At 37.3% G+C, this 27472-nt stretch overlaps 1 protein-coding gene across 12 annotated transcripts in view; it reads left to right on the top strand.

Moving 5' to 3' along the window:
• The window catches only part of CFAP20DC (CFAP20 domain containing), a 327011-nt gene that overhangs the window by 175920 nt on the left and 123619 nt on the right, over positions 1-27472 (top strand). For 9 of the 12 annotated variants that reach the window (XR_008624756.1, XR_008624755.1, XM_063602785.1 and 6 more), the window contains 6 exons: positions 5400-5536; positions 6212-6374; positions 7765-7884; positions 9012-9134; positions 11813-12159; positions 26486-26863. Coding sequence is in view for 9 of the 12 variants with exons in the window: in XM_063602785.1 (XP_063458855.1) it covers positions 5400-5536; positions 6212-6374; positions 7765-7884; positions 9012-9134; positions 11813-12159; positions 26486-26863 (1268 nt within the window). In the remaining 3 variants the exon portion in view is untranslated. The remainder of the gene's footprint in view (positions 1-5399; positions 5537-6211; positions 6375-7764; positions 7885-9011; positions 9135-11812; positions 12160-26485; positions 26864-27472) is intronic. The other 3 variants (XM_063602788.1, XM_008964016.4, XR_008624757.2) reach the window with 2 other exon arrangements.

Genomic DNA, 27472 nt, shown 5'->3' with positions numbered 1-27472 from the left:
TGAAGCAGGATTTAAGAATTGGTGTGTTCATTATAATAACAAGTTTAACGAGGTCTATTAAAGAGATACTAAATAGTGGAATATTGGTATACTTTGCTTTGTGAAAAATAAAGTGTACCAAATGTGCAAAATTTTTAAAAATAAACATTAATTTAAATATACTGTGGTAGATTACTCTTTAAATAAATTCTATAGTAGATAGGATTATGAAATATAGAATGTCTGTTTTCTGTGATTTGGGAATGATAGCATATCAGGTGTGGGTGTATCTTTAATAGACACTGGGTGTCCACTACTAAGCAAGAGATTCCTCTAAGAAATTTGAAGTATTTAGTTTTAATTTTGTTAATAACTATGAACTGGTTAATATGTTCATTTTGTCAAATTTTAGTTGGAACTGTGTCAGTATGATTTCTAAAATACTCCCTCCCCACAAAAGTTCTTTTTAATTTTTAATTTTCCATAATTTGGTGAGATTTATCCATTGTCTACAATAGGCTAAGCTGGGCTCAGCTGATGGAGGTACCTACCGTGCCAAATTAATGGTCTTTCTACAAAAGAACTTACATCGATTGAGGGGAAACTTCCTTATACAGAAAGAATATGAAAAAACATCAGGAAATTGTTCTTGTAAAATATTTGAACAGAAAAATGGCCCTTAGCTGAACATTGAGCTCCCAGGATTGGAAGAGGGAAGAAAGGCCACGTGCTGGTACAGAACTCCCTCCCAGGCCCACACCATGTCCCACAGAGCCCTTCATTACTCTCCGCACCCATTTTTCTCTGAAAAAATCAACATTTGAGAACCAAATGAATAGTCTAGAATTTGTTCTACTTAGTCACAAAAGGCACAAATATTGACTATAATAGATTTTTCCAGTTGCTCTGGAATGTGAGTGTCATTTCTTCCTATTGTCAATCGTGAGAGACTGTTTTGTTGACTCCAGTTGAATATAAATAGCTGGTAAAAAAAAATACATATGCACACATAACCAAGTCTATTTGGTGACACTAGGAAATTTCATGTGTAATCCAAATAGCATCTGACTGCAGTGCCATAGCACTGCTACTGTTGAGAGCATCATCATTTATGAGAACATCAACATTTTGTTCATTGTTATCCCTTCTCTCTCATCCCTCATGTCCTGGAGTTGCCCAGACCTGCCTAGTCTTCCTTTTTGATTCACACATAGAACTCCCAGGTAGATTTCTCTTAAAATGAACTTCAAACCATACTTAGACATATTTGAGTCATTTAATCCAACTTCCCTTCTGACTCATTTCATTTAATGAATCATTCATTTTGCTCAGCAAGGAACTATTATGTGCCTATTCTGTGTCAAGCACTGGGCTAGGTGCTGGCAGTTCAGGGTGACAGAAGCAGGCCACTGAGTTTATGTCTACTGAAGCACACGTTAATTAGAGAATCCCATGGACATGTGTAAAAGTTCAATTCTGACAAGTTCTATGAGGGAAAATTTATGGAAGAGCCTATATTGGAGGAACTTACCCTAATCAGAAAGGTCTGCAAAGACTTGTCTGAGGAAATGATATGTGAGCTGAGGCATAAAGGTCAAGAGGGAAAGGAAAAGCCTTCTTGCCATGAACAGCATACACAAACACTCTAGTAGGCAGGAAGAACTGAGAAGGCCCGTCTACCGAGAGGGCAGAAAATGAGAGGTGTAAGATACTCAGACATGTCAGAACATGCAGGGTTTTGCGGGCAATGTTAAGAGCCTTCGTCTTACTCCTGAGAGCAGCAGGGAAGCCACTGAAGAACTTTAAGTGAAGGAAAGGAAATGACTCAATTAGATTTGTGTTTGTATAAAACCTCTCTGGCTGCATTTTGGAGGAGGGATGGCATGGGGCACCAGCGTGGACACAGTAAGTCACACAGTAAGGCTTTGTCATCATCCAGGAGGAGGAGGATGTCAGTGCTGGTGGAGGAGATGGAAGGAAGTGGACATGGATTGGATATGGAGAGATCAGGGGAAGGTGTCAAGCATGACACCTAGATTCTGACTTTTCAAACCGGATGGATTGTGGTCCCATTCATTAGACCAGGTTTCCAGTTTGAAGTGCCTTTCAGACACTGAAGAGGAGCTGGTAAAGAGGCTACTGGATATAAGGAGTGGAGCTCAGAAGAGAGGACAAGGCTAAGAGATATAAATTAAGGAGTCACCTGATGTCTGAATCTGCCTTACGGCATCCAGAATAGCTATCCAGACTTCTGCTTCAACACCTGCCTGACAGCATCCAGAACAGCTATCCAGACTTCAGCTTGAACGCCTGCCTGACAATATCTAGAACAGCTATCCAGACTTCTGCTTCAACACCTGCCTAACTGCATCCAGAATAGCTATCCAGACTTCTACTTGAGCAACTGCCTGACAGCATCCAGCATAACTATCCAGAATTCTGCTTGAACACCTGCCTAACTGCATCCAGAATAGCTATCCAGACTTCTACTTGAGCACCTGCCTGACAGCATCCAGCATAACTATCCAGACTTCTGCTTGAACACCTGCCTGACAACATCCAGAATAGCTATCCAGACTTCTGCTTGAACACCTGCCTGACAGCTTCCACCATAGCTATCCAGACTTCTGCTTGAGCACCCGCCTTATACCATCCAGCATAGCTGATCCAGACTTCTGCTTGAACACCTGCCTGACAGCATCCAGCATAGCTGGTCCAGACTTCTGCTTGAGCACCTACCTTACAGCATCCAGAATGGCTATCCAGACTTCTGCTTGAACATCTGCCTTACGGCATCCAGCACAGCTATCCAGACTTCTGCTTGAGCACCTGCCTGACAGCATCCAGAATAGCTATCTGGAATTCTGCTTGAACAGCTGCCTTACAGCATCCAGCACAGCTATCCAGACTTCTGCTTGAGCACCTGCCTTACAGCATCCAGAATAGCTATCCAGACTTCTGCTTGAGCACCTGCCTTACAGCATCCAGAATGGCTATCCAGACTTCTGCTTGAACATCTGCCTTACAGCATCCAGAATAGCTATCCAGACTTCTGCTTGAGCACCTGCCTTACAGCATCCAGAATAGCTATCCAGACTTCTGCTTGAGCACCCGCCTTACGGCATCCAGCACAGCTATCCAGACTTCTGCTTGAGGACCTGCCTGACAGCATCCAGAATAGGAATCCGGAATTCTGCTTGAACAGCTGCCTTACAGCATCCAGCATAGCTATCCAGACTTCTGCTCAAATGCCTTCAAAATGACAAAAAATTTATCACCTCAACAGCCAGACGTATTTAGAGAAAGATAAACCTTGTGTTGGACTAAAAGCTTCCTGAAGTAAATTCTTCTCATTAGTTCTGATTCTGCCCTTTAGACAAATGGAATTTCTCTCCTACCTAATAGGGCTTCCAGAATTTCAAGAAAAATGACATGGTTTATACCTCCTCACCGCTTCAACATCTACCTCATGTCTCCTGTTCAGCAAAAATTCTTTCAGTTCACTTCAGCAATCTAGCCCTTGCCTTTATCTTCAGATTTATCTATTACAAACACAAAAACAGACCCAAAACACACCCATACATACACACACTACTTCCACTCAGACCTAAATATCTGGATCTTGCTGAGTATGGTATATTTTCACAAACCCATGTGTCTTTTTTTTTTAAGACTGATGCATAGGAGTGGTTTTTAATCCCCCTACATGTAAAATTATAGCTCTACAGCAGAGGCTAATGAGACCAACTAGCTAGCTAGAGGAATTTTTGCAGGGAGTAGGTCAGGCAGGAAGTGGCCAGTAGCTTATATATGTCCAGGACTGGTGGGCAAATGTGGACTTACTTGGGACCATCATTGTAATGTTTAAGTTGGTCCTGTCTTACAGGTGGGTCACAGCAGAAGGCTTTCTAGGTAATGGGCAGTGTTTTGAGTTAAAGGCTATCACCCTCACCTGCCCTGTTAGTCAGAGGAGGCTAATTGCAGTCACAAAGAACCCCTCAGTTGTAGTCCAATCAGGAGTTCCTTGGGAAGCCTTTTATGTCGTCATTCAGGGACCTGCATCTAGTGGCTTCCCTGGAGCCCTGAAAGTCCTCCACAAGATCTTCTGCATCTAGTCAGGAGGCGAGGGAATAGAGAGCATGGGGGATTCTGCTGGGAGTTTTGGGGGCCAGGAAATGGCTGAAACTTCTCACAGTTCATTAGCCAGAATTCAATCCCATGGGGCCAGGTGCAGTGGCTCACACCCATAATCCCAACACTTTGGGAAGCTGAGTCAGGTGGATCACTTGAGGTCAGGAGTTCGAGACCAGCCTGGCCAACAGGGTGAAACCCCATCCTACTAAAAATACAAAACTTAGCTGGGCATGGTGGCGTGTACCTCTAGTCCCAGCTACTCAGGGGGCTGAGGCATGAGAATCGCTTGAACCCAGGAGGCGGTGGTTGCAGTGAGCCAAGAACATGCCACTGCACTCCAGCTCGTGTGACAAAAGCAAGACTCTGTCTCAAAAAAAAAAAAAAAGAAAAGAAAAGTCGGAATTCAGTCATGCGGCCCATATAACTGCAGGGTATGCTCAGAAATGTAATTTAGCTGTGTGTGCAGAAGGGAAGGCAGCAGGATTTGGTGAGCACACCTGCCCTATCCTGAAGGTGACACTGTTTTGCTCTCTTTCTCTCTAAAACCTTCAGGGATTCCTTGTTGCCTACCAAATTTAGAATAGGCTCTTCACATTTTAAGGCTCTTTTCAGTATGACCCTAGCCTCTCCTTCCAGCTAAACCAGCCACTTCCTGACTCCCAGGTACACCCTGCCCTTCCCTTCTTCCATGCCTTTACTCTGGTACTTTCTTCTGCCTAGGGCATCCTACATCTCTTATTCTTGAAATTGTATCCGTCATTCAGGGTCCATGAAGGGTTCACTTATTCTTCATTGCCACTGGCCTGCCTTACATTGGTGACCTGTTTACTGGTCTTATCCGCCTCTCCATTCTCCATTTTGTGTCACTGACAGCCTCTAGGAAATGCCTGAGAGAATACTCAGTTAAATATTTGTTAGGTTGAGTTGAATAATTATATTTAAATTATTTCCTTAAAGAGAAAATAAGATGTATTTTTTAGTAGGTTTTCCTTTTTTTCTTTTTTTTTTTAAAGAAAAACTTTGTGGTGGTAGTTCTCAAATGATGGTGAGTATAAAAATTACTTGGGGGGACTTATTAAATGTACTGTGATACTGCCAAGATCCTAATTCTATACGTCTTGTATCTCTGATGTTGGGCCCTAGTATCTGTGTTTTTAATGCATGCTGAGGGGGGAGGGGGGATTTGGATCCTATGGCACCTGGACTGGATTTTTAGAAAGATTGCAGTGTGATGTTTGTCATTACACCCATTAATGGACTATTATTACCTTCCTTTAACAAAACAGATCAGTTCATTAACAGAGGAACAAGTATTACACGGAACAGTAAAAATCAAGATGTTTGTCATATTGCATTTGGATCCAAAGTTCTTGGGCCACCTCCACTCTCTGGCAGAAGGAATAACATGAAGATATCCAGCGAGGTAGGAGCAAGGTTTGGAGAGCTTATCTAAGCACAAGTGACCTGGTAAGGGAAGAGTGTCTTCCCCTTGTAGAGGGAGGGAGGGAGGGAAAGACAGACAGACAGACAGACACTACATGCCAAAAGCAGAAGGCTTGAATAAATTTGGAACAGAAATTCTGGATTTTAAAAGACTTCAAAAGTGTTTCCTTTTTGTCATATCAACATAATTAACATTTTCGAGTATTCTTTTCATTAAATATGTTCACAAAATTTAAAGGCAAATATAAGTGAGCACGTTTTGCCGTCTCTTTCAGAGGAGTTGGATCATAACCAGACACCTTAGGATGAACAGATTCTTAAATGTTAGGTTTTTTATTTTTAATTTCCTCCGAATTTCTGACATACGCAGTGATTTTTAATTCGGCTTCTACCTACTGAAGATGGAGTGTAGCAAATAAGCACATTTTAATTTATGTGTCTAGGAGACTTGCATGTCTTCTATGTTATCTCATTATTTTTCTCCTTCCGTTTCTAATTTCCTATAATAATTTCCTTTTTCTTCACATCTTAACCTCATTTCCTCTAGTTTTTTTCTCACTCTTCATTGGTCCAAATATTATGTTTTCTATATAGCTTCTACAGAAAACAAATGTAGTTGCTATATTTTAAAATGTACAGATTAATTCCTTTACAGACAGTGAGATCCGTTGGGTCCAAAAATAACCGATCATGCCAGCCGTCCACTGTAGAGAAGTGTGTTAACGGTACAGAAATGTCAGCCTTGCTGATACCTGAGTCTGAGGAACAAGGAAATAAAGAAAATATTCACCAAATAAAGCAGACTGTACCTATTCATGGTAAGAAATAATCATGCATAAAGATTGATAGCTAGTGAAAATAGTGAGAAATGTTCTTGTTAAGATAAATCAGCAGTCATATTCAAGTCTAGATCTTAAGTCTAGAGAATTGTCATTTAATAATGAAAAGGGTGGTCGATTTTGAAATATATTTGAAATTCTTATATTAGCTTCTGAAATCTATCATTCTGTTTTCTCCATTATTTCAAATTGCTATAATACCCTGTGTTTTATTTTATGGCAACTGATGTAGAAATAAAGTAGCATTCCATTATCACTTATTTTGGAAATGCCATGTGCATTTTAAGTGTTCTTAGCTTAATATTATCTTTTAATTAATCTCTTCCATTTGTAAGGTACTCTTTCTTTTCTCTCACTGATACAACAACAAAAATAAAATAAACCCTGTAAGTGAAAAAGGATTTTTGTTCCATTTTACAGATAGAGATTTAAAGTCAAGCAAAGAGGTAAAGTGATTTGCAGTTTGTAACCTTTAGAAATAATTTAGACCAGAACCCAAGACTTAGAATTCCCTGTCACTTTTTCTACCCTTACTGATCTGACTTTACTGAGAGTTGAAAAGGGAGGACATTTAAGTTCATTTTATATTATTTACAAATTAATGATCACTGTCACAGAAAATTTCCCTCGTGGAGTATGAAACTGAAATAAGGAAATGGATAAATAGAAATCCAGCCCTAGCTGCCTGTCAGTGAGGCCTTGATCAAGTTTCTTAAACGCTGTGAACCTTAGTTTTCTCCTCTGTAAAATGGGAATGGCATTACTACTGGCACTAATACTAATAATAAATAACAGGTGCCTCAAAGGGTCATTGTGAGGATTCAGGGGAAAAACCAGTTAAGTGTATCATATTGCACCAAGAAATTAAGCATTCAGGAAATGTTAAATGCTGCTATGATTATTATTATTGCAAAATTAAATCATACTTAAAAGTTCTTCTTCAGCTTGACCTCAGTTCTCCAGGGCTCTTTTGGAAGCTGCTCTCTAAGCTCTTGTTGAAAGTATAGTTATCGACACTTCCTCTTTTAAAGGAAGAAGTAATTTTTCTGTGTTGGCTGTCAGTTTCATTTTGTAATGTTTTTTAATATACCATGTTGTATGATTAACATTAGTCAAATTACTTTAGCCCTCTATAAGGTTATATTACATGAATAAAGTGTTTCAGTAATTTTGAAAGCCTGATAGGATCCCAATATTGGAATAGGAATAAATGCCTATTTTCTACGAAGTTGTATTTTTGATGTATCTTCGCATTATGTCAAAATTATACATGAATATTCTCATTATAGTGATAATTATATTTACTGAGTTACTTCAAGCCATATAGCACTTTCTGTTCTGGCTTTTGTGCTTTGATATGAAAATGTAGCAGCCAATCTACATATTATGCATCCGCATCCCCCTCAAGAACCATCAGCAGATAAGAATAATAACAGAAGAAGATTACGGTTAAAAAGTACCAGCAGAGAAAGGACAGAGACACCCAGCGGTATGGCACTATTTCAATCCTATCTTATATCTGTATATTATTCAGGGCAATCGAATCTCTCTCTGCAGGTTGTAAATTTCAAAGGATTATGAACCAATCCATTTAAAATATAAATGTCTGTTCTACAAGGATTATGGAAATCAAATTTTCTGCAAAAGAATTGCTCCAGATCCCTAATGGAGATTTGCTGGATTAAATAGACAGTACCACAGAAATAAAGGAATTCCTACTTTTACTCTCAAAGACTGAATAAGCTTAAATTATTGTTTTTGAAAAAAATGGCCCAAATGTGATAGAAGTTCCCACTAGCAGACTTTACTAAAATGGAACTTTATTGTAATCTTTATGTTTCATTTGTGTCTTTTTAAATTGGGCTCTTTTCAGATTGTTGTTTATATTTGCTGTCTCTCCCTTTGGATTCTTCACCATATGTTATACTCTAGGTTAAAATTTAAACTCTTCGCAACTGGTAAAGCATTAGACAAATACGTGGCCATTATAGTTATTCCCTTAAATATTGGATTCGAGGCATATATATATAGATGAGTATACACATATATCAGTCTATCCTGAATCCCACCCAGTGTATCATGTACACATCTGTTAGCCTAATTTCTCAAAAATGTAAGATTCCTGGGTTGGCTGAAATTTAGCCTGCTAGGTTTCATGCTTTTTATAAAAGAGTAGATAGAAAAATTAATTTTGCAATAATGCCTTAAGATCCATTTTCTTAACATGCTGATGAAAAAAGCTTGGCCAAAAAGAGTCCCATTTAGTAAGAATTATAATTTAAAGAAAACTCACTTCATTTCATGTGGAACCCAAGGGAAAAAATATAAGATCCTTTAAAAATTTTATGGGTTTTGGCATTCTTTTTATCACATATTATAAAACTTTAATCTAAAATATCCCTGTGTAAGTATCAAAGAATTTTAAGGTGAACCTCTATAAAAATGCAGCTTAAAACAGTCTACTGAAAAAAAAACTGCATGTAATTCATATTGTTACCTCTAATTTGCTTTTAAATGATCAAATAGTAAAGTATACCAAAGTAAACCATTCTTCTAAAATTACTTTTTATACATTTCAAAAGAAGTAATAGATGGAAAATATATATCTCAATAAAGGTAGCCCTTCAGGAAATAATAGGAATGAAGATAAAGCATCAACTATCCTCACCACTATGTCCCAACAAGGAGCAGAGCTGTTGAACTCCGGCACTCTAGGACCCCAGTCTCCTGATCAATCAGGTTGGCATCTTTATTACACCATATCTGTTAATAATGAATAAAATGTAAATATGGTAAATATTTCAAATCCAGTCATTTTGAAAAGTGGTGATGCAGCCGATTTGCTAAAATGTGTAAGTTTGTGTAAATCTTCTTATTTAACCTCAATTTTATGTCAAACTTTAATGGATGAAAGAGTATTTTTTTATTTTCAAGTTTTAATGCACTGGTCATCCTGTTCAGAATGAAAGTTTAAAACTGACATTTTCCCATGGCATGGTCACCCTCCCCAAAGATGACCAGTTGTTGGGTTTCTCCAGTCCTCTTTATAATGGAGATGGTTGGAGCTGAGAGCATTGAGCCCATCAACATATCTTGCCTAGCAGGTGTGTGCTACTTTTACAAAGGCAAATTGTTTTTGAGCAAGGGAAAAAAGAAAATAAATGAAAATTGTTTGTGGTTTGTCAGTCTTATTTATGCAATGTTGAAACCTTCATTAAAATGTTAGGTGCAATTAGTGTCTCTAGCATAAATCTGACTGTGTGGAAAAACTAATTAGATGTTTAGGTGATCATTCTTGCATTTATCTTGTTTGCTGCAATATTGTGATTACACAGTAATTTACATATTTTTCTAAGAAAACACACCAAATTATTCATTACAATTGATATGGAAATACTTGAGGTAAAACTGCAAATTCCATAAAAAGCATGTGGCAGTGAGATAATTAGAGTTAGTTTGGTGTAAAACACTCCTTTTACTTTGACTTTTTGATAGTTGATAATATGTTTGGCAATAGGTCATACAAATTGTTTAAGTGCATAATGAAGATTCTCAGTATATTTTCCTCTGTTTTCTTCACATATCCATATACATAATGCAACCTATTGACTTTTGTAACATTTCTCAGCATTTGTAAAGCACCTAATTTGCTTACAAAGCACTGTCATGTACCCAGCACCATGCAAAAGGGTTTGCTGTCCAAAATAGGGGAGCCCAGTGAATCCGTTGAGTTCACTGGCCCAAAGCTACAGTGACTCAGGACCATATGCCCCTGCACCCCTCTGTGAAGGTGGTCAGAAGAACTAGACTCAGCCTGCCATTGGCCATATGCCTACAGACTCATGTCCCTCAATATATGAAAGCCTTGTCCCTGGTAGGTTTTCTCTAGGAAGTATACATTGATCACCCTTTTTACAGGCAAGTTATGTTATGTAATGGTAGCCGTAAGTTAAGAAACAGATAAAGGCAATTGTGTTTTATTTGTACCATCAAAGTTATTTTTATTAAAGATTTTTATGGGTTCTTTTGCTTTTGCTTTTGCATTGTAGGCTTTAGAGTTGCAAATCTTAGATCTCTCTTAGTTACTTTTATTGTGATCATAAATATAATATGATTCAAGAATCAGGTGTAAAATTACCATGTCCACACTGTGATTCTGCAAGATTTTACCAATGAAATAAGCTGCAAAAAAAAAAAAGCAAATTTCAAAAAAAAAGACTACATTGAGAAAATGCTCACCTTTTTCCTACTGTCATTCTAAAGAAGAAAGCATGCTTTCAACGATATCATTATAAAGATCTGTCTTTTCCAATTCATCAGGATCATAGAGCTATAAACTCTATCTCAATGTGATATGAAAGATTGAAGTCTTTAAAAGTTTTGATAAAATATATATTTCCCTGTAGTGTACGGTATTTTAAAGAAAACAATAATGTGCTAAAAGGTTTTTATATCAAAACATTGTCTCTTGTAAACTTAAACATAAAGACCTTTTTCACCCAGCAGAATCCACTGCTTGGATTAGCAAATATTTCTGTGAATTTACTATTACTTGAAAAGTCTGCTTGGTTTAGTCTGTGAATTGTCCTGTTTGAATCAGTAGAATAGAGAGGAAATGACTGCCAACCTTGTCATGGCTTCCTCTCCTCCATGATTTGTAATCTGAATTAAGACCAGATATTTTTTTAAAGAAGCTGGTTAAGTACTCTGTCCTCCTGCAGTTAAAAGGAGATATTAGTAACTCGACCCCTTTTAAATTTGGAAGACTTCCCCCCTCTGGAATGTCAAATTAATAAGGTTGTCCTGTGAAGAACTTGCTGCAAGACAGGTGATAATTATTTCAGACTTACAAATTTCCTGGTCAGTGTTTCAACTCAAATGGAGAGGAAGTGCAAATGAGTTGCCCATAGCTATAGGCACTGATGTATGGGTTGAGTGTTTAGCAGGTTACAAGATGGTCTATAAATTGCATTCCTTGGCTTTGCGTTATTTGATAAATCTGTTTCAACAACAAGAAATTTTAGCCTAACTACCTGCCTAAAATAACACTTTTGGCCAGGTACGGTGGCTCATGCCTGTAATCCCAGCTCTTTGGGAGGCCGAGGCGGGCAGATCATGAAGTCAGGAGTTCAAGACCAGCCTGACCAACATGGTGAAACCCCATCTCTACTAAAAATACAAAAATTAGCCGGGCATGATGGCATGCACCTGTAATCCCACCTACTCAGGAGGCTCAGGCAGGAGAATCTCTTGAAGGTTGGGAGGCGGCGGTTGCAGTGAGCCGAGATCGCGTGACTGCACTGCAGCCTGGGCGGCAGAGTGAGACTGTCTCAAAAACTAAAACTAAAAATAAATAAATAAAAATAACACTTTTATGGATTACTGCTCTAATTTTTGTCATCTTTTCCAACTGTCAGATGAGTGGATTTTTCCTGAAAATGCTGATCACATTTCATATCTGGCATCGAGCAGACAGTCTCTACTTCTGGGTGATGACTCCTGCAACCCATCACACCTGTGGCTGGAAGCCAGCAAAGAGAGTGAACATGACCAGCAGGCAGAGGAATCCCAGAGTGTTCCAAAGGACATTTTCACTTTTTCATCAAGACCACGATCAGCACCTCATGGAAAGACTCAGACTATGTCCCCAGAGGAGCTCTCATTTATTTTGGATCTAAAAGAGGATAACAGTGTGACAAGCAGAGACACCCAATCAGAGGATGATTTTTACGGCGGCGACAGCAGTGAAGAGGTACACTGCTTGGTAAGTGAAGTAGTCTTGAAGCACAGTTGTTTCCTTAGCTCCAATAAGCACTAAAACAAGTTGAAATGAAAGAGGGAAAATCAACTGCTATTTATAAAAATGCAACAGATTGCCATGTCAGTCAACAGTTGCATCAGGTTGTTATGGTAACTTTAAACTACTGTCTTTTTTTTTTTTTAATTAACAGTCAGCCAATTTCACTTTTAATTATAGAAACCAGTTTTGGGTTTCTTTCTGTTTTTTCATTTTAATCTTTGAATCACAGAATGAGAAACGATATGCAGTTTAGTGCTGTGATAGCAAGACCAGTAAAACACTGAGAATATACTGTTCTAGATCTCTGGAGAAATTGTGTTGCAGTTGCTAAGCATTCTAAATTGATGGTTTTCTGGCTTCCTTACTCCCCTGCCATCTTTTCGCCTTAGACCTATTAGGACTCATTATTTTCCATATGGTCCCAGAATTTGAAGAGTTGTGCCAATTAAAGTTTAGATAATGAGTTGTGGATTAGTGCTGGGACTTGCCTTACAGGAGATTTTCTGTTTGCAATTATTTAGAATACAGATATATCCTATAAATTAGCAAATTCATAAAAAGTTTTAAAATGTTTCAAATCAAACTGAATATAATTTGGAAATATTTGTTTAAAACCTAATACATTGATAACTTTTTCCCCATAGGAAGTGCATTTAGTCGTGGATTTTCTTCAGCGTTATTTTTAACAATGGTCATTCATACTTTCTGGAAAAATTTATTCTAAAAGCAGAATACGATCAACTTTAGGGTTAGTGAAAATGTACAAAGCTTTTCTATATAGAAATTATAGAAATAACTAGAAAACCTTTTTATATGTGCCCACAAAATATTTTTATAACGTAACTGATTAAGAATCCTTTTTGGACAGTGAGGCACAGATTAAGTCCATAGCACCAACCTTCGGAGGCAGTTGAGAATATAGTGGGATTGTTTAAGCAGTAATTCTGGGTTTTTTCAACTTTTAATGAGTTTCTTCAGCAAAGCGCATAGAGGATCCTCTTTTCACAATATTCTTGCTTCTGAGTGTCATGAAACAATTAGTCATACCAAACATAACCTACTGCAAATCCTTTTATACATAAGTAGTGCATTTGATGCTAGCATTTTAAGTGTTGCTGCTGGACACATTTGTTCCTTTCACCTTTAATAACATAAAGCTATAAAAACATGGACATTTGTCTTCAGCACCTAATAATGTCCTCATCCCAGCTGATAATCCTTCCATGGTCTAAACTGGCTGATTAATTCAGTTCATTTTACGAATAGAATAGACTCATCCCCTTCCCATATGCACAGCACAATCTCTCTTACTAACGCAAAAGCATTACTCTAATAGTGGGCATTTCATGGTAGGTGGGAGATGGTAGTTCTCTGGAAAACTATGAGGGAAGTATTATGGATAATCTGCCCTTTAAATACACCACATGAAGGACTTACCTCTTCCATCTATAGGAAGGCTAAGCCTTTAGAAGAAACAGTAGAGCTTCATGGGAAAATGAAGAATACTAGCTCTGAATATATTAATTTGATATCACTTAATGCTTTCTTTTGCTGTAGCTACTCTGCCTCTGACATCCTTCAACGTTTATTATGCAGATGTGTATTTGTTACCAACTACATAAAATTGAAAACAAATTTATCATGCATTACCCAAGCTTTCACTGGCAGGGCTATCTGGTCACCCGTGTGCCATGCCCATCAAGGTGACCAGTAGCATATGGCTAGAGTCTGTGGTGAGACCATCCCATTGCCAACACTGGCACTCGCCACCCTTTAATCAGAGCCTACTAAGAGTGGCAGCCAGAGAGAGGGGAAACACCTGCCACATTATCAAGCTTTGGGGTTTGCTGGTACAGAGACTAACGAGATACAAGCTAAGATACAAAAATAGGACCAACAAAAATGCTAGGCTATATTTAAACAAGTTTTAGCATGTGTAATGATACCTTCTTAACAAAATTGGATTTTTTCTTTTGTACTTTTGGTAATTTCTTTTCCTGTAGGATAGCTTCTTCTATCTATTAATTGTATAAATCAATGGGAAATTAGGCTACATATTTACAATGTTTATTCACATATAGTCTTTGAAGAAAAATCAGTTTAGTTAATTAAGGCATCCTTACTATTAATTGCATTATTTTAGAATGTTACATCCTTATCTTTGTATAATTATACTTCAGGAAAACATAATGTCAAGTTGTAAATAATGGTGGACAAGTGAATAACAATTATATTATTATGCTTGAAGTTTATAAAGTGTAATTAAAAGACTTTATTTGATGTTAGGCCATTGAGTATTTTTAAAGGAAAATGAGATGTATTTAGTAACATATAAACTAGGCAAAATCAAATCATATTATTAGGATAGAAGACAAGTACCCATACAACAGTAAAAGCTAATTAAAATTAGCTTTCAGCGATACATTGTCTTTGTAATTGAAGTTGCTAATCATTAATTCACATCTGAGATCTTAGTGTTGGAGCCTCAAAAGTATGAATTTTTTGCATATAACCTTACCTTACTCTTTGCTTTATCATATATTTTATTCCGTAGGCAGCCATATATACTAATATTTCTGGTACTCTATTAATTTTGAAGTTGTTCTTATTTGAAAAATATACTACAGAAACAATATTTCCTAGTGAGCTATAAAATCAAGACTACCATGTAAAATGAATTTTTTAGGAAAGCTATTAAAATAGAGTGCTTTTCATATTATTGCAATATCTGAAAGAAACGAAAGCATGCAACTGTTATTGTCTCTATTTTGTATTTTATGTTATTATTCCCGTCGTGGTTTCTAGTGTATACACCTGGTTTTGCAGCTTGAAATCATTAGCCTTATATTAATATTTTATTATTCCCCTAATTCAAGTTTTCACCTAGAAATACTACCATTTTTTTCCCTGAATTCTGGTTGTGTATCACATATTGAAGCAGATATTTGCAAGGCCAAGTAATTTGTCTTGTGTAACAGTCCAAATTGGAACATTTGGACCCCTGTGAAGTTATTCATATTTGGACATGAATTATGTGGACTGACTACCTGTAGTGTTCAGATTTGTCGGAAGGCTTTTGTATATTCTCTCCTTCTAACTCTATGGAAGCCTGCAAAGGATAAATATACAAACAGCAGATTAAAATGACCATTTTCGTCCACCCTCCCAGCTTTCTTGTCATTGCTTTCAAGAGTTTTTTTTAGCAGTCAGTAGTTAAGCTATTTCATTTTAAATACTTTTTGTTAGCATATATTTCTGGATTATACTATAAACACTCACCCCTACATACTTGAGTAATGATTTTTTTTTCTTTTTTCTTTTTTTTTTTTTTTTTGAGATGGAGTTTTGCCCTGTAGCCAGGCTGGAGTGCAGTGGCGGGATCTCTGCTCATTGCAACCTCCGACTCCCTGGTTCAAGCAATTCTCCTGCTTAAGCCTCCCAAGTAGCTGGGATTACAGGTACACACCACCACGCCTGGCTAATTTTTGTATTTTTAGTAGAGACGGGGTTTCACCATGTTGGCCAGGATGGTCTCGATTTCCTGACCTCGTGATCTGCCTGCCTCAGCTTCCCAAAGTGCTGGGATTACAGGCATGAGCCATCGCGCCTGGCCAAGTAATGATTTTTAATTGCTTTCTCACACACACTTACATACACACGGTGGAAAGGAATATTTAGTCGACAGTGGTCTTCTTATATTTCTATGTAGCCTTTAGATACTTTTAAATTTAGTTTATGTGTTGGGAAAAAATGAAAAGACTCTATTTTGAATATACTGCCTTGCATTTTTATTCCTATGTATTATGAATTAGAACATAACATATTCTGTATACCTACCAGGCAAATTAATGTTTACTCAGTATGAGTAATCTTTTTAGGCTGTTCACATCTACATGTCTTTATTATTATCTATTGAAGCTCTTCTCTGAAAAAGTCACAGGTCTCTTGGTCCTTGTGACTTGGCTTTGTATTGTTATAGGCAGATGAAGAAAGTTACAAAATGCTTGTCTATTTGCAATCTAATATTCTACCATTTTTGCTAAATGATAGACATCTTGCAGATAAGCATTTGCTTGTAGATAGTTTTCACAAGAAATCTTTAAAGTATTGTCAGTTAAAAGAACATGAAGTCTAACTTATAGAAAAATATGTTTTGCCTTGAAAAATTAGAAAAGCCTAATCACTTTGCCAAAATATTCATATGATGATTGTGCCCTTCCCACACAGTACCTGTAACTTATGCTATGATTTGTCTGTAAAGTATCATTTGCTATAGGTAAAGATGTCATGAAAGTAATTTGGCCAAACCTTTTTAATATCAGGCATGCTGCAGGTTAGTTACTTGTTTAAAACTGTGGTATCTTCCTTTTATTTGTTTACAAACTCGTAAAATGTATTATAAGACACAACTATCACTTATCTTTGTCACCCAGAGGAAATTGTATTACTTTCATCATTTGCTACAAAATTCAAGTAGAAGCACAAGTACTTCTTGGGATGGTTGTTATGAAAACTTTTAAGATACATTTGAATTGCCAGTCTTGTTATCATCAAAGAAGAAATTATTTTTTTCATTCTGTTAGGACTGTCTTTAGCTGAATTTGTGCAAATAACTGTGCTCTTTAGTCAACAACAGAAGTATACATATACTAGCTCTGTTGTTTGCTAGTGCTGATGTTCAACTAAAAGGTGCTGTCAATCCACACACTTAGTTACTAACATGATGGACAAAACTAAAAACTCCTGTTGACTCAATCTCAATTACAAATTCAAAACTACCATCGAAAGTGTATTTTGAATATTGCAGATGTGTTTTTTTACAGAATTTTTAAGACTTTTACATAAGATTTTTTTCATGGTGGATTGAATTTAAAACTCCATTGAAATATGAATAAATATGATCATCCACTTTTACAAAGGCTAAATAGAGTTCTATTCTGATTCACTCAACATTAAAGTTGTGGTACAAAGAGCCTGGGTTCCATCTGCTCCAAGTAGGTGGCCCTCAAGAGTCATTAAAATTATCTGTTTTTTTTTTGTTTGTTTGTTTTGTTTTGTTTTGTTTTTTTATTTTTATTTTTATTTTTTATTATACTTTAAGTTTTAGGGTACATGTGCACATTGTGCAGGTTAGTTACATATGTATACATGTGCCATGCTGGTGCGCTGCACCCACTAACTCGTCATCTAGCATTAGGAAAATTATCTGTTTAAAATTACAACTCAGCAAGAGCAATCCATTTTGTGTAGCCAGAAATTATTGTCTAAATGCCCATCTGCATGTCCTTTTAAGAAATGTAGTTCAGCAGAGGAAGTGCTGGCTCCTTGGGGAAATCATTCTCATCTTCGGCATACATATGCTGTGCTACAGTTAATCAGGCAAACTCTATTGATGTTCCTGGCACTGGGGCGTGATTGAATATTTAACAAACAAATGTTTCTGAGCCCAGAAGACAAACGGTTCAAGAGATTTGGGACTTTAAAAAAACATATTAAGTTAAATCAAAAGCATTTTGTATTTGTTCTTCTGAGAAACAGATGAACAGATGATTGGAATGTGAAAATGGCATGACAACTTCTTTGCTACTCTGACAAATTATATTCAATTGCTGTACAGGTTTTCAGTAGCTAAATGATAAACTAAAAGGAGAAGGGTGGTTATTTTTCAACCAGGTCATGGTACACTAACTTCTCATGCACATAATAAATTTATATGTTATATAGAAAAAAATTCATCCCAGAACATGTTGAGCCCAAATGAATTACATACGTGAAATCAATAAACATCATCTCTACCTTATTAAAGAGGCAAAAGCATGCCTCTTCTTCTTATAACAATGCAAAGAGAGGAATAGGGTTATGCCAGTGCACCCACTCCTAATAAATACTGTACTTTTTTAAATTCTCCATGTATTTCTTCTCTAAATGAGAAGCTGACCCAATGCAAATCAGAACACTACTCAGATATAGTCTCCTATGTCATCTTGCCTTTCTCATTCATCCCAGTTTCTCTTTCAGAATCTGAAACCAGAATTAGTAGTTCTAGGGCAGCCAAGGCAAACAAGCCTTTGTACCCTGTCCAGATTCTCCAGTTATTTATTCTTTCCATATATTTAAAATAACATGGAAATGTATTACTGTGGAAATGCAGTGCAACCAGGAGAATGCTCATCAGGGTACACAGCTGAATCCATCTGCTTCTCGGCTGATCTCCAAACCAGAGTATTCCTTAGGAAAAATGTAAGATGAATGTCCATGTACATACTCATGAATATGTCTATGTATATAATCAACTGCTCATGCCAAGCAAAGAGAAATGCTTTCCACCTGAGTAAACTGCTAGAAGGAAGAAAAGGCTGTACTCTGACCCATCACAGGTGGAAAAATACACTTCTTAACAAATGCATTGATTTTAAGGTGTTTTCTGAATGATGTGACAAACATCTAGTTTTCCATGCAGCCCTCTAAATTCCCAAAATAGTACATCTGAAATTCCTAAAATGACATTTACTATCTTCTACCTTATGATGTTATCACTTTTTAGGTATCATTTCTCTGTTAGACTTTATATCTCTTGAAGGAGTGGCCCTGTCCTTACCTGTGTATCTTGTATAGTGTCTAGAAATTGCCTCACACAGAGTAGGAGCTTAATAAACATCTATTGCATTAATGTATACTGAAAACACTTCCAGTTTCTACCTACGTCATATACAGAATAACATGTCTTCATTTTTTATGATGGAAATGAATGAGTAGAGGATCTTTTGATCACAGAAATCCCACTGCCAATTGTGTATGACAATTACAGGAAAATAAACTGCAATGTTTTAAAAAATTAGAGAAAAGATAGCCCTGTCTCGCTACCAGACTAAATTAAAAAACATCTATGCTAGTTCTACCAATACCATCTTAGAACTAGGACTTGAGGAATGTTTACTCTATTTTTTGTTTACCTTCTTCTCTAGACAAAGACTAAGCTTTTATTCTTTATCTCTATGAAAAAAAAATTGCAAGAGTCATCACTCTATTACCTAGTGATTTAGAACACTGGGCATTTTTTCAGATAGCTCTGACAGTCTTTCGAGTTTTCTGCCTGAAGGCAGAGTTCTTCAACCATATGAACATCCTAGGGTGCCCAGACTGGTGGGGAAGGACAAGCTCACCCCATAAGTGGCCTACAGCAGAGAGGGTTGCCCAGTGCCTGCAGCTGAGGTCATGCAGGGATTGTTACATTTGCAAAAATATTTTCGCCTGTCTTATTTTTTCACTTGGGCCACAAAGTAACGGCCCACAGATTGGCACCCAATCTTAAAGAAAAATCTTTTCTTTACCCTATCTGGAACACTGAAAGATAAGTATCTCCATCAGTTATGTGTGTGTGTGTGTGTGTGTGTGTGTGTGTGTGTGTGTATGTGTGTGTCAGAAGATGAAGCTAGTGTAGACAAAGACAATGTATGCCCAGGATGAATACCAAGAAGAAATATTTATAAAAGATCCTTAACAATGCAGTTCTCATCCTTAGTGTACTGTAGGCACACTATTTGTTAGGAGAGGGGTTTTTTTTTTAGTATTATTGATTATTTTAATTTACTCCTTTAGCTATTTCAGTATTATATTTTTAACAGGAAAATCTCTACTTTATTTCGACGTTTTTTTTCCTATAGTCATTCCTTTTTTTCTTTCTTTCTTTTTTTTTATTTATTTTTTTTATTATACTTTAAGTTTTAGGGTACATGTGCACAATATGCAGGCTAGTTACATATGTATACATGTGCCATGCTGGTGCACTGCACCCACTAACTCATCATCTAGCATTAGGTATATCTCCCAATGCTATCCCTCCCCCCTCCCCCCACCCCACAACAGTCCCCAGACTGTGATGTTCCCCTTCCTGTGTCCATGTGTTCTCATTGTTCATTTCCCACCTATGAGTGAGAATATGCGGTGTTTGGTTTTTTCTTCTTGTGATAGTTTACTGAGAATGATGATTTCCAATTTCATCCATGTCCCTACAAAGGACATGAACTCATCATTTTTTATGGCTGCATAGTATTCCATGGTGTATCTGTGCCACATTTTCTTAATCCAGTCTATCATTGTTGGACATTTGGGTTGGTTCCAAGTCTTTGCTATTGTGAATCATGCCGCAATAAACATACGTGTGCACGTGTCTTTATAGCAGCATGACTTATAGTCCTCTCGGTATATACCCAGTAATGGGATGGCTGGGTCAAATGGTATTTCTAGTTCTAGATCCCTGAGGAATCGCCACACTGACTTCCACAATGGTTGAACTAGTTTACAGTCCCACCAACAGTGTAGAAGTGTTCCTGTTTCTCCATATCCTCTCCAGCACCTGTTGTTTCCTGACTTTTGAATGATTGCCATTCTAACTGGTGTGAGATGGTATCTCATTGGGGTTTTGATTTGCATTTCTCTGATGGCCAGTGATGGTGAGCATTTTTTCATGTGTTTTTTGGCTGCATAAATGTCTTCTTTTGAGAAGTGTCTGTTCATGTCCTTCGCCCACTTTTTGATGGGGTTGTTTGTTTTTTTCTTGTAAATTTGTTTGAGTTCATTGTAGATTGTGGATATTAGCCCTTTGTCAGATGAGTAGGTTGCGAAAATTTTCTCCCATTTTGTAGGTTGCCTGTTCACTGTGATGGTAGTTTCTTTTGCTGTGCAGAAGCTCTTCAGTTTAATTAGATCCCATTTGTCAATTTTGTCTTTTGTTGCCATTGCTTTTGGTGTTTCAGACATGAAGTCCTTGCCCATGCCTATGTCCTGAATGGTAATGCCTAGGTTTTCTTCTAGGGTTTTTATGGTTTTAGGTCTAACGTTTAAGTCTTTAATCCATCTTGAATTGATTTTTGTATAAGGTGTAAGGAAGGGATCCAGTTTCAGCTTTCTACATATGGCTAGCCAGTTTTCCCAGCACCATTTATTAAATAGGGAATCCTTTCCCCATTGTTTGTTTTTCTCAGGTTTGTCAAAGATCAGATAATTGTAGATATGCGGCATTATTTCTGAGGGCTCTGTTCTGTTCCATTGATCTATATCTCTGTTTTGGTACCAGTACCATGCTGTTTTGGTTACTGTAGCCTTGTAGTATAGTTTGAAGTCAGGTAGTGTGATGCCTCCAGCTTTGTTCTTTTGACTTAGGATTGCTTTGGCGATGCGGGCTCTTTTTTGGTTCCATACGAACTTTAAAGTGGTTTTTTCCAATTCTGTGAAGAAAGTCATTGGTAGCTTGATGGGGATGGCATTGAATCTGTAAATTACCTTGGGCAGTATGGCCATTTTCACGATATTGATTCTTCCTACCCATGAGCATGGAATGTTCTTCCATTTGTTTGTATCCTCTTTTATTTCCTTGAGCAGTGGTTTGTAGTTCTCCTTGAAGAGGTCCTTCACATCCCTTGTAGGTTGGATTCCTAGGTATTTTCTTCTCTTTGAAGCAATTGTGAATGGGAGTTCACTCATGATTTGGCTCTCTGTTTGTCTGTTGTTGGTGTATGAGAATGCTTGTGATTTTTGTACATTGATTTTGTATCCTGAGACTTTGCTGAGTTCTTTATCAGCTTAAGGAGATTTTGGGCTGAGACAATGGGGTTTTCTAGATATACAATCATGTCATCTGCAAACAGGGACAATTTGACTTCCTCTTTTCCTAATTGAATACCCTTTATTTCCTTCTCCTGCGTAATTGCCCTGGCCAGAACTTCCAACACTATGTTGAATAGGAGTGGTGAGAGAGGGCATCCCTGTCTTGTGCCAGTTTTCAAAGGGAATGCTTCCAGTTTTTGCCCATTCAGTATGATATTGGCTGTGGGTTTGTCATAGATAGCTCTTAGTATTTTGAGATACGTCCCATCAATACCTAATTTATTGAGAGTTTTTAGCATGAAGCATTGTTGAATTTTGTCAAAAGCCTTTTCTGCATCTATTGAAATAATCATGTGGTTTTTGTCTTTGGTTCTGTCTATATGCTGGATTACATTTATTGATTTGCATATATTGGACCAGCCTTGTATCCCAGGGATGAAACCCACTTGATCATGGTGGATAAGCTTTTTGATGTGCTGCTGGATTTGGTTTGCCAGTATTTTATTGAGGATTTTTGCATCAATGTTCATCAAGGATATTGGTCTAAAATTCTCTTTTTTGGTTGTGTCTCTGGCCGGCTTTGGTATCAGGATGATGCTGGCCTCATAAAATGAGTTAGGGAGGATTCCCTCTTTTTCTATTGATTGGAATAGTTTCAGAAGGAATGGTACCGGTTCCTCCTTGTACCTCTGGTAGAATTCGGCTGTGAATCCATCTGGTCCTGGACTCTTTTTGGTTGGTAAGCTATTGATTATTGCCACAATTTCAGAGCCTGTTATTGGTCTATTCAGAGATTCAACTTCTTCCTGGTTTAGTCTTGGGAGAGTGTATGTGTCCAGAAATTTATCCATTTCTTCTAGATTTTCTAGTTTATTTGCGTAGAGGTGTTTATAGTATTCTCTGATGGTAGTTTGTATTTCTGTGGGATCAGTGGTGATATCCCCTTCATCATTTTTTATTGTGTCTATTTGATTCTTCTGTCTTTTCTTCATTTGTCTTGCTAGCGGTCTATCAATTTTGTTGATCCTTTCAAAAAACCAGCTCCTGGATTCATTAATTTTTTGAAGGGTTTTTTGTGTCTCTATTTCCTTCAGTTCTGCTCTGATTTTAGTTATTTCTTGCCTTCTGCTAGCTTTTGTATGTGTTTGCTCTTGCTTTTCTAGTTCTTTTAATTGTGATGTTAGGGTGTCAATTTTGGATCTTTCCTGCTTTCTCTTGTGGGCATTTAGTGCTATAAATTTCCCTCTACACACTGCTTTGAATGTGTCCCAGAGATTCTGGTATGTTGTGTCTTTGTTCTCGTTGGTTTCAAAGAACATCTTTATTTCTGCTTTCATTTCGTTATGTACCCAGTAGTCATTCAGGAGCAGGTTGTTCAGTTTCCGTGTAGTTGAGTGGTTTTGAGTGAGATTCTTAATCCTGAGTTCTAGTTTGATTGCACTGTGGTCAGAGAGATAGTTTGTTATAATTTCTGTTCTTTTACATTTGCTGAGGAGAGCTTTACTTCCAAGTATGTGGTCAATTTTGGAATAGGTGTGGTGCTGAAAAAAATGTGTATTCTGTTGATTTGGGGTGGAGAGTTCTGTAGATGTCTATTAGGTCTGCTTGGTGCAGAGCTGAGTTCAATACCTGGGTATCCTTGTTAACTTTCTGTCTCGTTGATCTGTCTAATGTTGACAGTGGGGTGTTAAAGTCTCTCATTATTAATGTGTGGGAGTCTGAGTCTCTTTGTAGGTCACTCAGGACTTTCTTTATGAATCTGGGTGCTCCTGTATTGGGTGCATATATATTTAGGATAGTTAGCTCTTCTAACTATCACCTGCAGACAAGAGCAGAGCTTTCAATGGAAATTTTAAACAAGTGGGATCAAGATCCTGAAGCATTTCCTTGAAGAATTGTCACAGGAGAAGAAACATGGCTTTACCACTATGATCCTGAAGACAAAGCACAATCAGAGCAATGGCTACTAAGAGGTTGGAGTGGCCCAGTCAAAGCAAAAGTGGACCAGTCAGCAGCAAAGGTCATGGCAATGGTTTTGGGCATTGGTCAAGGCATTTTGCTGTTGACTTTCTGGAGGGTGAAAGAACAAGAACATCTGCTTATTATAAGAGTGGTTTGAGAAAGTTAGCCAAAGCTTTCGCTGAAAAACACCCAGAAAAGTTTCCCCACAGTCTTTCTCCACCACGGCAATGCTCCTACTCACTTCTCTCATCAAAAAAGGTCAATTTTGCAAGAGTTTTGTTGGGAAATCATTAGGTATCCACCTTATAACCCTGGTTTGACTCCTTCTGACTCCTTTTTGTTTTATAATCTTAAAAATCTTTAAGAGGCACTTTTTTTTCAGTTAGTAATATAAAAAAAGACTGCATTGATGTGGTTATATTCCCAGGATCCTCTGTTTCTTAGGGATGGACTAAATGGCTGACATCCTGGCTTACAAAAGTGACTTGACCTTGGTGGAGCTTATGTTGAGAAATAAAGTTTATATTTTTTGTTTTTATCTTTTAATTTCCTGGAACTTTTTGAAGTCCAACTTTGGACCTTTCTTGAGAGCACAGTTGTCTGCTAATCTCAACTACATTTCACAAAAAGAAAAAATTATAACAGGGCAGGGGTTAAGGATCTCATACTCTGTGTAAGAGACTGCAAGAATTACTCAGTATGACATACTCTCCCTTTGACATACTGACTTGAACTCTCAAACCAGTCCAGCTTCTATATCATCACTGCCATTGCCTTAATTCAGGCACCTCAACAATCCTAATAACAATACAATAGTCTACTGATTGGCCTCCAGTTCTACTGTCTCCACAAGCCAACCCAGACACTCCACAAACAGTATCCATAAACGTATACCCATGCCTTCTATTGTGTGTCATTGTGACATTCCCCTACTTCACACAATGACTCCTCTTTGCCTTCAGAATACAGTCCCTGGATGGCAGGGATTATGTTCTGGTCTATCATTACATTCCGAGAATCTGCAGCACCTAGATGTACTTGGCCCGTGATGAAGAAGAAAGGAAAACAGAACAATGATAAGATAGATCCCCTCTAATTAAAAGCTTTTGTAGATCTCTCCCTTGTCCCCTGCCCAACTGAGAGCAAACCCTCTCACCTCTACCCATGCTTCATTTCTGAAAGGAAGATTTCACCAGAGACTGCCATCATTATGTTGAGTGTGTATGATGGTTAAACATTCAGGAAGAAATTGAACAGTTCAATCAGTCACCCAAATATTTGTTTTTAAAATGCCAACCCTTAGAAATAACTAGATTCTGGGTTCTGTGTGTCTATAAATTGAAGAGTGAAGGAATAGCTTACTGAAACTGAATGTCAAGATACGCATTGTCAGACACCAAATAATGTCTTCAAAGTGGACTGTGCTTTTTTGTTTTTTCTCTATTCTAAGTTTATCATTTCACATCCATTTATTATATATTTTGTTTGGTTGGTTGGTTGGTTGGGTTTTTTTTGTTGTTTTGTCTTTTTTTTTTTTTTTTTTGAGATGGAGTTTTGCTGTTGTTGCCCAGGCTGGGGTGCAATGGCGTGATCTTGCCTCACTGCAACCTCCGCCTCCCGGGTTCAAGCAATTCTCCTGCCTCAGCCTCCCGAGTAGCTGGGATTACAGGCACGCATCACCACGCCCAGATAATTTTGTATTTTTTCAGTAGAGACAGGGTTTCTCCATGTTGGTCAGGCTGGTCTCGAACTCCCGACCTCAGGTGATCCACCTGCCTTGGCCTCTGAAAGTGCTGGGATTACAGGCATAAGCTGCCATGCCTGGCCATATATATTTAAATAAATGAGTCAAATTGGAAGAATCTACCATGACAAGTATATGCAGTGATCACACAGTTTAAATGTATTATTTTATAACATAAAAATCTACCAATTGAAATAGCACTACATTTCTCATTTTCATTATCTACTTTCATTGCCATTGATTTCATGTTTGTAATTCTTCCTTTATCAGATTTTAAAAATTTAAACTTTTGCATTTCTATGGAAAATCACAGAACTATGGACTTGTAAAATTATTGTAGCTTTCATTTTCAGCTTTCCAAGTATTTATATTTAATGACGTTCATATTTTGTGGAAAAATATACTTTCTAAAACTAAAATTTTCATGTAAGAAAAATACTTTATAAAACATGTTCCATTATCCATTGCTCTTGAAAACCAAAACTGCCCTACAATAAGGTAAAAATGCTTCCCTAGACCCACTTGTAATTATTAATAGAGTACCATTTCCCTGCTTAAGTAGGCTAAATACCATAAGTTTTAGTTGTTTCTTTTTCCATGGAGTTAACTTATCAGAAAGTCAAAGTATACGATTCTTAGATGTTTTAGATGACTTGCTCTGGATCCTCTTCTTTTAGACATTTTTTGGAATGAATATGAGTAACTACTTCTTAAATGTTCTCTTGTTTTTCATGAGTAAAAAATATGCCTTATCCAGACCAAATACCATATAGCAGGACATTTTAGCAAATGGTTTATACCTATTTGCATCGCTACTTTTAGTTACTCATGTTTTTCTTTGCAGATTAAAGTAAAATCTATATATAGATGCTTTTGCTTTATTCATAGAAAATATGAATTTATTAAGAACTTGTACTCAGTAACTTATTCACCACAAATTTCTGCTCAAAATTATTTTCACTTTGTTCCCCAACATAGGGTAACCACAGTATCCAGGGTTCTCGAGGCCCAACAACTGGTCCTTCAGAGTTAACTAAGTTAACATTAGAGAGCCTGCTGGGGAAGGCTGCAAAGCGGACAAGTAAGGAATATCTAAAGAGCGCCTACACAGAAGCAGGAGCAACAGAAAGCCAGGATTCCTCGACGGAGCAAATAGATAGAAATAACTTTCAAATGAGTTTGTTGCCTACAACATGCCTTTCTCCAACTGGAAGAAGGTGTGGATCCTGTCAGAAAACTCCAGAGCCCGTAATCAAAGCGAAGGATCTATCAGCCCAGCAAGTGCCAGCTTCACTAAACAAAACCTCCCTGAAAGAAATCTCAGGGGAAAGGCTGAGCTCGATCCCCGAAGCATCTGTAAGTGGTTCCCGTGTGGTTTACAGATGCCGGCAATACATCCTGCTGTGTTCCGTTCTGTTCCACCCATGTTTTTAGCAGTATCTCTTTTTCATCATTTGGGTGATGAGTGTTGTATTTTCTTTCCTGTTCTGATGTGTTTTAGTTTGGTAATAACAGCTGTTAAAGAGTCTACTGCACATCCCAAGGATAATAGAATACCTCATGTTTTTAATGAGAAAGATAATTATGTAATTTTCATCATAACAGTTATTTTATTTTCTAGTTACTTCCCATAATTTGTAGTTATCACTGCCTGCAAATTATAAATGATGATCTTATTTTTGAGCCAAAAGCTTGCCAGTAAAATTGACAGATTTTCAATAACAATCTACATTAGGAGCCATAAAAACACCATTATTCTATTCACTTTCTACAGCAGTTCCCCAAATAATAAATGATATGAGTGAAGGTTAACATTAAAGCAGTGTCATCGAATAAATCCCTCGGCTTGTTTGGTGCCTGTATTCGTGTCCATCAGATTGATTTTTTCCTTCCTGTATTAGTACTTTTCTTCCTTCAATTCCCCTATAAGCTGCACTTAGAAACTCAAGAACAAATGAGGCTATG

Source organism: Pan paniscus, chromosome 2 (genome assembly GCF_029289425.2).
Source record: "Pan paniscus chromosome 2, NHGRI_mPanPan1-v2.0_pri, whole genome shotgun sequence".
Lineage (NCBI taxonomy): Eukaryota > Metazoa > Chordata > Mammalia > Primates > Hominidae > Pan > Pan paniscus.
Note: the sequence above shows the minus strand (reverse complement) of the source record. Positions and strands in the feature narration are given on the sequence as shown.